Raw genomic sequence first — 12957 nt, 5'->3', positions numbered from 1 at the left:
AAATATAAAATATTAAACTATAATATTCTAAGAATATCAGGATGGGTGTAAATTATTACAGCAGTCCCAGTGTGAGGTTGTTCTCTGATGGGTGCCCTGTGGCCGATAGGCATGGAGTTCCAAGTGACAAGTTATAAACGACAGCCAGCATGATTGCTTGCTTCTAACTCTTCCTCTCCAGCCCATTTCCTGGGTGTCCTTCCTTCCTTTCCTGCCTTCATTTGTATTCCTGGTCTGGGTGCTGATACCCTAGAGGTGGGCATCTGCTCCTCCTTTCCCTTCCCAGCCTAAGACATGCTCTCTGCTTTGCAGATGACTCAAAGCTTAATATAGAGATATAATGATGACAGAATAAAAATTCAAAATGACCTGGACAGTTTGGAATCCTATACTGAAAGCAGGCAGATAGGGGTGAAGATGAAGACCCCACTTCAGGTTAAAAAATTCAGTGTCATGAGAAAATATTGGGGCATGATGGATATGTTAACTTGACCGTGAGTGGTTTCATGGGTATATGTGTATGTTAAATCACACATTTTAAATATGTACAGTTTATGCATGTCAATTATATCTCAATAAAGCTGTTTTTAAAAGATAATGACAAATGGACCAACACAGGAAGCTCTGACTTGGCTGCAGCACCTTTGAGAAAACTTGGGAGGTTCCAGTGGCTATGTTTGTAATTTGACCTTAAATTAATGTGAAGCTTTTGCTAAAGAAGCTATTGGAATTACAATGTCCAGATTCAGGAAGTGTGAACAGCGCCACACCTACACTCTGTTCTGGGCACCACAATTTAAAGTGTTGTGACCCAGAGTCTCACCCTTGAGTGACCAGGAGATAAGATTTGGAGCCTCCTTCGGATCCAAATTACCTGGGTTCTTCAGCACCTCCATCCCTGCTAAGGAACTTCACGTTCCTTCCAGAGAAAGTAATCCTGACTTGAGACAGAGGTGAGAAATTCATAGCTCCCCTCCTCCAGGGGTTTGGAGATTCCACAAAACAGTCAGGGTCCCATGTAAGTCCCCTGTATTCTCTTCTCAGCCTTCTGAAGAAGGGTACCCTCTGTGGCATGATGATGCAACTCACTAGGTATGCCAGTGTAATTCTACCCTTCCTCTCTCATTAGGAAAGCTTGAGGAATGCAAGGTAGTGAGGAAGACATAATCATAGAAATAACCTTCAATCTGCTCTAACTTGCATGCCCGTGAATGCTCTATGATCATTAGCCAGTTACCAGCGATGCCCATCACAGCAGATGGGGAAATGGCAGTGTGTTGAGTTGACCATCCAGAGGCTGAAAACTCTCTGGACACCAGGAAGCCCTGAATCTAGCTTAGAGCAGTAGCCCATGCAGTGCCCTTCGCTTGGCTCTGTTGCCGTCTCTCCATCTCCTGATGCTATGTTGAAAACACCAGGCCTAGCCTTTGGGCTGGTCCTTGAGCCTGATACCTTAGCATTGGCTGCTGGATCTTGCTTGATTGCCCTGTTATGCTCACTTTCCTTTGGTCACAGGAACATGCTGTAGGCACATTGGAGAACACCAGCACAGCGTGAGATTTTCAGAAACTTGTGTAAGGAACTGTTGGAGAAGCTGAGAGTATTTAACTTGGAGAGGGGAAATGAAGGGGAAGCGTGGCAGTAGTCTTCAAGTTCTTGAAGGGCTGACATGACCTGGCCCGTTCCATTAGACAAGGATCCAGAGGGCCAAATTACATTATAGGAGTATGTTTATCTGGAAGGCAAACTCAAGCTTAGCATGAGGAGGAAGGTGGCAGTAATTGGGACTGGCCACCAATGGACTAATTGTTCTTGGAAGCTGCAAACTCTTTTTCACTATGGGAATTAGAAAATGCATGGTTAGGGATGAACACAAGGGATTTCTGTACTTGTATATTCTGTTAAAGATTCTTCCTTCAGGCTCTAGGATTCCATACTTCTAAAAGCCCTTGTTTTCTTAAACTTCTGAGATTCCTGTGTAGACTGTTAAGTACAACCTGAGTTTATATACCCGCTCTCTCCCAGGGAGCTCAACACTTCCCTGCATATCGCCAAACTTCCTTTCATCGTTTCTCTGCTTCGGCGGTCAGGATTTCTTTCCCACATTGCAGGAGTATGCAGCTGGGGCCCAGAGATATTGTGCATCACACCAGATTTCACTCATTCTGGGTGTTAGATTATGTCTTGAGATAAGGTTCCTTCATGCTAGCCCATGACCTTGTCTGTTTGAATCATGGCTTTAACATGGGGACGCATGGGACTCTAACAGGAACACTGGGAAGCCAGAAGCGGGGGGTAAGGGGCCTAATCCTCCTATGTCTCTCTCCCTCACCCACAGAATGGGCATACATTGTTCCACTAACTCTGAGCCAGGAGATACATCAGATAACATCACTGACATCAGTAACCTTGTAATTCTTCTTGCTTTTTAAAAAAAATCCTTACCCAAGGATATGTTTTTATTGACTTTAGATAGACAGGAAGAGAGAGAGAGAGAAAGAGAGAGAAACACTGATGTGAGAAAGAAACATTGATCGGTTTCCTCTTGTACACACACCTACCAGGGATCAAACCTACACATAACATATGTGTGTGCCCTGACCAGGGATTGAATCCACACCATTTTGGTGTATGGGACAATGCTCCAACCAACTGAGCCACCTGGCCATGGCTAACCTTGTAATTCTTAATGTTGCAAAACACAGAACTAAGACCTGTCATAATGTGTAGACCTCATTTGGTATAAAATACATTGTTTCATCTTGCATCACATTGTGGATAGTTATGATATTTTATTCTTTGGAAGAAGGGACAGTACATTTCAACAATGATAACAATACATCACACAGAATCCTGCCACTTCCCCTCCGCCCCCCTTGCCACCATGCCATGGTGCCAATAACTTGTGACTTTTGGCAGTGGGACCATGAGGAATTTCCACTCACACTCCCTTGGCCCAGAAGACTTCCTGGGGTTCCTCAAGTATCTTCTCCAATGTGTTCCAGGAACCCTTGTGCCTCCCTTATTATAGTGCTCCTCATGCTGCATGGTGATTGCAAGTTCAGCTCTTCCTTTGGGAACTTGTGGTAATCTCAGTGCCTATAGGTCATAAACCTACACTTGCTGAATTAAATTGAAAGGCTTACATGCAGAGCTCAATATTGTTCCCATTTGGTTCACTTTAAAATATCTGCTAAAAGAATAGTTATAGCTAAAAAGGACCTTTGGAAGCCCAAGCCTCTGATTTTGAAAAGTAGGAGTTTGAAGCTTAGAAAGACAAGGATTGACCCCTGAGCCAGTACGTAACCCCCTGTCTTTCAAAGGCCAAAGCGGTTCCTTTCTATGGTGCCCCTCCGAACTCAATCATGTTTTCTTTCTCTATTTCCAGCCTCATTAACTTTGTGTGCCACACCTGCTTCAAGAGGCAGGAGAAGCTCCACCACTGTGGGCAGTGCAAGTTTGCCCGTTACTGTGACCGCACCTGCCAGAAGGATGCTTGGCTGAACCACAAAAATGAATGTTTGGCCATCAAGAGACACGGGAAGGTACCCAATGAAAACATCAGGTCAGAGCTGGGCCCTGGGGTAATGTTTGGGATTCCCAAGTGTCAGATGGGGGTGGTGGCAGTGACAGCATTCCCAGGCCCAAGGAAGCTGGGCTAAGTGCAAGTCAGGACAGAGCCTCAAAGAGACTAAATATGGTCACTTCTATGAACTCCCTGTAGGTCTGGGAGACCATCTAAGACGGAGAACAGGTTAGCAGCTCCAAACTGTAGACACTGGCTGGAGCTGACTGCAGACTCATTCTGTATGACTCCCTAATATTTAATTTGAAAAAATTGATCTGCCAATGTTCAAAATTTGAAAATTTTCACATTAAAAAAAGAGATTTTCTGGCCTCTCTTGAAAAAACAAAATCTGTAGATTTGGCAAAATGAGTTAGAGCTTAATGGCATCTGCCCCCTTCACAAAATACTGAGCTTTTCAAGTCATCACAGGCCCACTAGTTACGGTGGTTGTACATGCAGCCCTCTGTACCCACTCCACCTGAAAGGCACTTGTATTTGCAACAATTAGTGGCCTCCCCTAGCGGCCATCACCAGAAATCTCAGGGCTAACTAACATCTGGAGAGCCCCAGTTCAAGAGCTCCCAAGCCCTGGAGCTCCACTAGAGCTGGGCCTGATGCTAGGCGGCAGATAGGTGCTTATGAAGCTGATGGTGGAGAGCAGAGGAGATGGTGAAGGTGAAGTTGGGATTTTCACCGTGTGTGTAGAATGTGAAGTTACAGACTGGAATCATTACATGCTGGTCATTTTTTGGAAACTACAGAATGAAATGGCTCTGTTAGCCTCTCTGACCCCCTTAGTTCCATCTGTTGAAATCCTATTCCTTTTTTTCTTTTTTTTTTTGTAATTTCACATACAGTTGTATGCATGTATGCATGTATGTATTTATTTAAGTTTCAGCTTTATTGAGTTATAATTAATATAAAATTGTAAGATATTTTAAAGTATATTTTGTTGATTATGTTATTATAGTTGTCCCAGTTTTTTTCTCCCCTTTATCCTCCACCACCCTGCACCCTCCCTCCCACCTGCATTCCCCACCCCCTTAGTTCATGTCCATGGTTGTACATATAAGTTCTTTGGCTTCTCCATTTCCTATACTATTCTTAACCTCCCCCTGTCTATTTTTGTACCTACTATTTATGCTTATTATGCCCTGTGCTTTTTCCCCCATTCTCCCCGCCCCCTCACTGATAACCCTCCATGTGATCTCCATTTTTGTGATTCTGTTCCTGTTCTAGTTGTTTGCTTAGTTTGTTCTTATTTTTGTTTGTTTTTTTTAGGTTCAGTTGTTGATAGTTGTGAGTTTGTTGTCATTTCACTGTTCATAGTTTTGATCCTTTTTTTCTTAGATAAGTCCCTTTCAAATTTCATATAATAAGAGTTTGGTGATGATGAACTCCTTTAACTTGACCTTATCTGAGAAACACTTTATCTGCCCTTCTATTCTAAATAATAGCTTTGCTGGATAGAGTAATCTTGAATGTGGTCCTTGCCTTTCTGACTTGGAATACTTCATTCCAGCCCCTTCTTGTCTGCAAGGTTTCTTTTGAGAAATCAACTGATAGTCCTATGGGAACTCCTTTGTGGGTAACTGTGTCCTTTTCTCTTGCTGCTTTTTAATCTTGAGTAATGTGATTATGATGTGCCTTGGTGTGTGCTTCCTTGGGTCCCACTTCTTTGGGACTCTCTGAGCTTTCTGGACTTCTGGAAGTCTATTTCCTTTGCCAGATTGAGGAAGTTCTCCTTCATTATTTTTTCCAAGAAGTTTTCAATTTCTTGCTCTTCCTCTTCCCCTTCTGGCACCCCAAAGATTCAGATGCTGAAACATTTAAAGTTGTCCCAGAGGTTCCTAAGCCTCTCCTCATTTTTTTGAATTCCTGTTTCTTCATTCTGTTCTGGTCGAATGTTTCTTTTTTCCTTCTGCTCCAAATTGTTGATCTGAGTCCCGGTTTCCTTCCCTTCACTATTGGTTCCCTATTTTTCTTTATTTCACTTTGAATAGCCTTCACTTTTTCCTCTATTTTGTGACCATACTCAACCATTTCTGTGAACAACCTGATTACCACTCTTTTGAACTTTGTGTCTGATAGGCTGGCTAGCTCTTCATTGCTTAGTTCTGTTTTTGGAGCTTTGATCCGTTCTTCCCATTGGGCCATATTTTTTTTTTTTTGTCTGGGAGCACCTGTTATGTTGTAAGGGGCAGAGCCTTAAGTATTCACCAGGGCAGGGCAACCCACTTCCCTGCTGCATTGTGGCACTGTATGTGGGGAAGGGGTCAGAGAAGGAACAATGCTGCTTGCTCAGCTCTCTGCCAGCTTTCAGTCACTTCCTTGGCTACCCACAAGCAAATTGGGCCCTTCTGGTGCTAATTCCTGGATGGGTGGGCTTGTTTACATTCTAGGACTCTGTGGGTCTCTCCAACGAACTCTCCGATGAGGCTGGGAGTTTCTCCTGCTGCCACAACCCCTACAGGTTTTTTATAGTCAGAGGTTTTGAGGCTTTATTTCCCTGCGCTGGATTCCTGGGTTGTTCAGTCTGTCTCGCTCCCCTGTTGTACCTCCTGGTTTATCCGCATGCAAATGTGGGACCTCCTGGTCCTCCAGCTGCCACCTTGCCATGTGTCCTTTCTGCACCGGCTGCCCATCTCTGCCCCTCCTACCGGTCTGGATGAATGTTTCTTCATTAACTCCTTGGTTGTTGGACTTCCATACAGATTTTCTAGCATTTCTGGTTGCTTTTTGTTTTTGAATTTGTTGTTGTTCTTTTTTTGGTTGTGTGAAGAAGCAAGCATATCTACCTATGCCTCCATCTTGACCAGAAGTAAAGTGTAAGATATTTAAAGTATGCATTGTGGTTCTTTAATATACATGTATATTGTGAAAGGATTCCCCCCATCTAGTTAACTAACACATCTATCACCTCACATATTTATATTTTTGTGTATGTATGAGAACATTTAATTTCTCTTTTAGCAAATTTCAATTATACAATATCATGTTATCAATATAGTCATCATGTTTTACATTAGATTCTCAGAGCTTATTCATCTTACAACTGAAAGTTTGTACCCTTTTACTAACTTCTCCCTATTTCCCCCCACCACCCATCCCTGGCAAACACTTTTCCATTCTTTGATTCTATAAGTTTAACTTAAAAAAAATTCCACATATAAGTGATACTATGCACTATTTGTCTTTCTCTCTCTGGCTTGTTTTACTTAGCATAATGTCCTCAAGTTCCATCTATGTTGTCCCAAGTGTCAGGATTTCCTTCTTTTTCATGATTGAATATATAAAATGTCACATCTTTTTTCCATTCATCTGCTGATAGCCATTAGGTTATTTCCATGTCTTGGCTACTATGAATAATGCTGCAGTGAATATGGGGATGCAGGTATCTCTTTGATATCTTACTTAGTCTTTAAGGCCAGAAGCAAATGTTACCTCCTGTGATGAGGAGGTCACTCCCTCCAGCTGCACAGTCCCAGTTGGTAATTTCTTCTGATACTGGGTTGAAATCTGTCACCCATTTGTCTCAACTCTTTGAGCTTTGTGATATTCTTCCTAATATTTGGAGATAGCAGATACCCCAAACTGAGTCTTATTTTCCACAGTTCTGTTCTGGCATCCATGTGGGGACATCTCGGCTCTCAGGCACCTGGGGTGCCCAGCAGGGCAACTCTATAGAAATAACCCTGTGACACAGATGAGAGGAAAAAAGGGCCATGTTTTGTCAAGGGGGTTTCTCTTCAGAGGCAGGGTCTGCTCGAGGCCACCAGCTCTCCCTGGTGACTGGCCAGCCTGCAGTCAGTGAATGGCAGAGAATTGCCAAAGTGTCCCTTGGTTACAGGCTCCATCTTGTGGGTATGGGCTGTTTAACAGTCAACAGGGGGGCCCTCTCTGCTGTCAAGATTAAATGTACCCCTCTGTCTCACACTCAGCCCTGTGTTCTCCTGAGCCCTCAGCTCCAGCCAGGCCTGATCCTTCCCTGCTTCTGGCTTAAGCCATGTTTGGGGCTGCATCCAGGACTTTGCTTATACTGCTTCCTCACCTAGATGTCTTCTTCATCTTCTCTTCATCTAATCATTAAGAATATAAATAAGTTCACACATGATGTGGACATCCATTACCTCCCTTTGGCTTCCAAATACCTCTGGAGGTTAGCACGGCATGGAATAGTTATTATCCTCATTACTGGTCATTAGATAGGTTCAGGGAAGTCACACAGTAAGGAGTGGAAACAGACTTGAACTCAGGCCATTAGACTCTTCCAGTGCTCATCTCAGTCATACTACTAGGGGAGACCCAGGCTGCCATACCTCACGGTGTCCCTAGACATTTTTTGTGGTCTCCTAGACCCCATGTGGCCTGTCTTTTGTCCACCTCTTCACCTTTATTTACTTTCCACTCCTCACTCGTGTTCCACCTTCCTCGGTCGTCTTGCTATTTCTCCTTCATATACTCACTGCTCTTTCCCCATTAATACAGAACTGGCTCCTGTTCATTCCACTTTCAGCCTGAGTGTGACTCCCCTATGCCACTTCCCCTGATCCCCTTGGCTCCTCCACTTCCTGCCACTTTCTATCATGTCTCCCTATTCTTTTTTCTGCATAGCATTTAACCCTAGTTTAAATGATCTTTAATAAGTTTTTGTCTCCCCCACTACAACAAACTTCATGATAGAAGAAATTCTGTCTAGTTCAGAGCTGTATATTAGGCCCGATACTGTGGCATGCATTAGGCAGTCAGTGAGTGTTTGTTGAATGAATGAATGCAGTGGGGTCTCTGTAACCCTGCCTCTCTTCACAGGCTGGCTGCACGCATCATGTGGCGGGTGGAAAGAGAGGGCACTGGGCTCACAGAGGGCTGCTTGGTCTCCGTGGACGACCTGCAGAACCATGTGGCAAACTTTGGGGAAGAGGAACAGAAGCAGCTGAGAATGGACATGGACACTTTCTTGCAGTACTGGCTGCCCCAGAGCCAGCAGTTCAGTATGCAGTACATCTCGAACATCTTTGGTGTGGTATGATTTCTCATGAAGTGGGGGTGGGGGTGGGTGACAGCTGGGATTGTCCAATGAAGAAGTATTCAGATGCTGCCAGGCCAGTGTGGGGAGGAGGGGCCAAGAGCTGCAGGGAGGCAGAGCCCTAAAATGAACAACTGTCATCTAGTCCTCTGTCTTTCTGGTCTTGCTTACTATGAGGTCATTCCTGCCCTATCTGAATTTGGCATCCCAACACAAACATTCCATTATCTCTTTTTTTAAAAAGTTTATTTATTTATTTTTAGAGAGAAGGGAAGGGAAGGAGAAAGAGAGGGAGAGAAACATCACTGTGTGAGAGATACATTGATTAGTTGCCTCTCATTCACCCCACCTGGGGACTCAGCCTACAATTCAGGCATGTGCCCTGACTGGGAATTGAACCTGTGACCTTTCCATCCGCAGGTCAGCACTCAATTCACCGAGCCACACCAGCCAGGGCACATTCCATGATCTGTGAATGGTAGATTTGAATATTTTACCTTCTTGTTGATCTGCACTTCCTGTATTTCCTCCTTTCCACATTGAAAACAAAGATCCAATACCATCCCTTCCTGCCTATTAGTTACTTTGAAAAAAAAAGTCCTTCCTTTTCCCAGATCTGATGGGCAGGCTAATGGGGAGCCTGGAGTGGTGGATATGGAAGCCAGAGACAGGAAAATAAGGGCCTTCGGAGTGTGCTGTCTTGTAGCAACAAAGCCAGGCCTCATGTAGTCATGAGAGTCCAGGAGGTGGGGTTGGAAGTCCTGAGGGTCAGCAGGCCTTGGGAGGTGGGGGTAGATGTTTTCCATCTGGCCGGCCCAGCACCGTCTGTGGTGTTGGTGAACTGAAGAGGGGGATTATTGTAATAACAACAACGGCACGATCACAACCAACATCTCTTATCATGTGCTTATCCTGTGCCGGTGCTTCTGTAATAGAGCTTTCCAAAGAAACAGAACTAGCTGCCTGTCTATGTATCTATCTATGTATCTATCTATCTATGTATCTATCTATGTATCTATGTATCTATGTATCTATCTATCTATCATCTATCTGTCTGTCATCTATCTATCAGGAGGAGAAGATTTATTTTAATGAATTAGCTCTTGAGATTGTGGAGGCTTGTTAAATTCAAAATCGTCTGACAAGCCGGTAGGCAGGACACCCCCCCTCAGGAAAAGAGTCGTGGTTTGAGTCCAAAGGCCATCTGCCGACATAATTCCTTCATGATCAGGGGAAGTCAGTCTGTGTTCTGTTAAGTTTGTTAACTGATTGCATGAGGCCACCTACACTGTGCAGGGTAATTTGCTTTACTCAAAGTCTACTTACTGATTTAAATGCTAATCTATCCAAAAACACCTTCACAGAAACACAGAGAAAAATGTTTGACCAAATATGTGGGCACTACGCATAAAATTGACTATCACATCTTACCATGTATTATTTTATGCAATCTTTACAATACAAGGTGCAGTTTCTGCTTTTAACTTTCCTACTTTGTAAACAGAAGGCCTAGGCCCGGAGGGGTTATATGACCTCCACTGTGAGCTGGTGTCCATGGAAGGGCTAGAAGCAGTCTGCCTGCTGGCAGAGTTGCTAATCTTAGCTGTTAGGCTCCACAGGCTTGGGGTGAATGAGTGTCATAGACCATTCTGGGCATCCCTAGGTGGCATGGCGACTATAGCCACAGAATAGCATAATCACCAAAGTGTAGAGCTGAAAGGATCACAGAAATTATCTAGTCCAACCTACAGATGGGGAAACCTGGGCTCAGAGAAAAGAAATTTAACTAAGGTAACTCGGCTTGTTAGTGGCATTGACAGGCCTAACTTCACCTCCTTGCTGAATGGTCCAGGAGACTGAATGGAGGAAGTGACAGTCCTCCAATATCAATAAGAAACAGCCATGTGCTATGCATATGAATATACATATATCAATGTACATTATAGTATGTATAGTATACATTTATTTATATTATTTATAGATAAAGCAGACATTTCTGTGCAGTTGTTAATGTATTTTAGGTTATATTTATTCTTATGCATTTTCATACCCTGATAGCAGATATTTGGAACCTGTTTCTGTAAAGAACCACTTGTTTTTAAGGAAAAAGAAATAAATGGAGTGTCATAAATAACCAACTTGATTTGCCTTGGATTCAGAGATTAATGTTCCACTCATAGAGTTTAAAATTGTGAACTGGGAGTATAAATATTCAGCAGATGCAAATAACAAGAAAAAGATGTCAATTTTGTCTTATGAGCAGCCATAGGAGTTGAGGGTGGGCAGACAAAGAAAGCAGAAGGCCGGGGAGACACACGTGCGTGCACAGGCACACCCAGTAACACAGAGTAGTGCACGGAGAGAAACCAAACAGATACTGGGGAGGCTCATGAGACACCCTGATGCAGGAAAGGGGGAGACTTCCAGAACCAGCATTTCCATCTTTGGCCTTTTTTGGAAAATAGCTACCCCAAACTTTCAAGGTAGTGTTATATTTTAGCAAATATGAGACCTGCCCATGGCACTAATCTTGAGGGTCATTTGGAATCACACAGAGAATAGGAGACTGTTTTATTTCCATATTCTCTAAGCATTTCCAGGATTAGACTTGGTTTTGAATTTTTTATTATTTTTTAAAAAACTTTCAGTAGCTAGGATGGTGTTCTGTCCCTAGTCTGTGTCTGTTAGCTGACTCGTTTATTTTTTCCTCTGGGTAGATTAACTGCAATGGCTTCACGCTCAGCGATCAGAGAGGCCTGCAGGCAGTGGGCGTGGGCATCTTCCCCAACCTGGGTCTGGTGAACCACGACTGTTGGCCCAACTGCACCGTCATATTTAACAATGGCAAGTGAGTATGTCTTTCACTGGGGTGGTGTGATGGGGATGGGGCGGCCTTATGGTGCTTTCTCCACTTGACTTAAGCCAAAGGTAAACTGTTGGACCTCAACTAGCATGGATTTCAAATGGGAAGAAAACAGAAATTTCACTTAGAATAATCATGGCTAGTAGAAAGGCAATGAGGGGGATAGCAAAGAATTCCACATGAGTAATTTCTGAGTCTTTGTGTCTTTCTTGAGCTTGCCTAGATATGTCAGATAAACCTCTAACTACTATTTTAAAACTTGATGCTTTGAATTACCTATCTAGTGGTCATTATAAAGCATCACCAACAGAGAAGGTGCTTGGCAGAAGCATATATTAGTCAAGGTCTCAGCAGAAATCAGAAGGCACACTCAGAGTCTACCTGAAGAGAATTTAATAAAAGAACAATTTATAGAAATGTGGGTATCATTTAAGCAACTAACAAAGAATGGTAAGGTGTCCAGGGTCTAGCAGCAGCATGAAACCATTATTATCTCTAGACCTAGGAATGAAAGATGTACTGCTGTGGTTGGTGAGAGCCGCAGCCATGGGAGAGGCCCTTTCTTCCCCAGCATCTTGGCTGTTCCTGTAGAGAAACCAGCCACTGCTGGAACCATAAGCAGCAGGGAGGAAGCCAGGAGACTAAACACCCCAACTCTCTCTCTTCCTATTGGCCAACCCCAAGCTGAAGTGAGCAGGCAAAGCAAACAGGGTGATATGGTCCTTAGAGGTCAGTCATCAACATCCCCACCCACCCCGACTCCATCCCAAAGAAGGCCCAGAGGGGACAGAAGGGTAAAGAATGGAGTTTGGGGGTGGAGCTCAAAAGGAGAAGAGTCAGCAAACAAGATAAGATGAACCACCCATTGCCCATGGCTCAGGCTGGGGGAATTTGGAGGATGAGGCCTGAGCAATATTGCTTTTGCTCTTAGAGACAAGCTCTTATGACAGGTGCAAGTTGACTCTGAGTCATTGGCATTGAGCAAGTTTCCCCCCAAACTTCCTAGAAACCAAAGACAATAGTTTCTGGTTCTGAGCCAAGAATCAGGTCTAAGCCCCAATATAGTAGGGACTCTGGTTTCCCTTTTCTTTCCTATTTCTGGAAGCAAGGGCCCACATGACATCAGGCTCTTAAGCAACTGAGAAAGTCACTCAAGACAGGGAATTTTATTTTGCATCCAGATGATAATCTTTTCACAGCATTTGTGTTTCCCTTCCTAAGCCTTCTGTTGTCCAGGGTTAGCGTGGTTGGCAGAGAGGATCAAATTCAGCCATATACAGGGCTGGCCTTTCTGGATACCCCTCCACTAAGCAATGGTGACCCAGGGCTCTTGTCACTACCTGTGACAGCCACAGGAACCTGGGAGCCCATTTTTCAGGTCATTTCCAGGATCTGCTCTGGTTTCTATGCACCCACTAATTTTGAGCAGCCACATTTTACCTAGGCTTCTTGGTTGTTGTGCAAGAGAAAGTGACTTTTCAGTCCCGGTCTAGCTGCCTG

At 43.8% G+C, this 12957-nt stretch overlaps 1 protein-coding gene across 2 annotated transcripts in view; it reads left to right on the top strand.

Annotated features, from left to right (window-relative positions):
• SMYD1 (SET and MYND domain containing 1) overlaps positions 1 to 12957 on the top strand; it is a 44730-nt gene that overhangs the window by 13864 nt on the left and 17909 nt on the right. For both annotated transcript variants that reach the window (XM_024558597.4, XM_024558596.4), the window contains exons 2-4: positions 3389 to 3565; positions 8378 to 8591; positions 11312 to 11442. In XM_024558597.4, the coding sequence (XP_024414365.2) occupies positions 3389 to 3565; positions 8378 to 8591; positions 11312 to 11442 (522 nt within the window). The remainder of the gene's footprint in view (positions 1 to 3388; positions 3566 to 8377; positions 8592 to 11311; positions 11443 to 12957) is intronic.

This window comes from Desmodus rotundus, chromosome 5 (genome assembly GCF_022682495.2).
Source record: "Desmodus rotundus isolate HL8 chromosome 5, HLdesRot8A.1, whole genome shotgun sequence".
In the NCBI taxonomy this organism is placed as follows: domain Eukaryota; kingdom Metazoa; phylum Chordata; class Mammalia; order Chiroptera; family Phyllostomidae; genus Desmodus; species Desmodus rotundus.
Note: the sequence above shows the minus strand (reverse complement) of the source record. Positions and strands in the feature narration are given on the sequence as shown.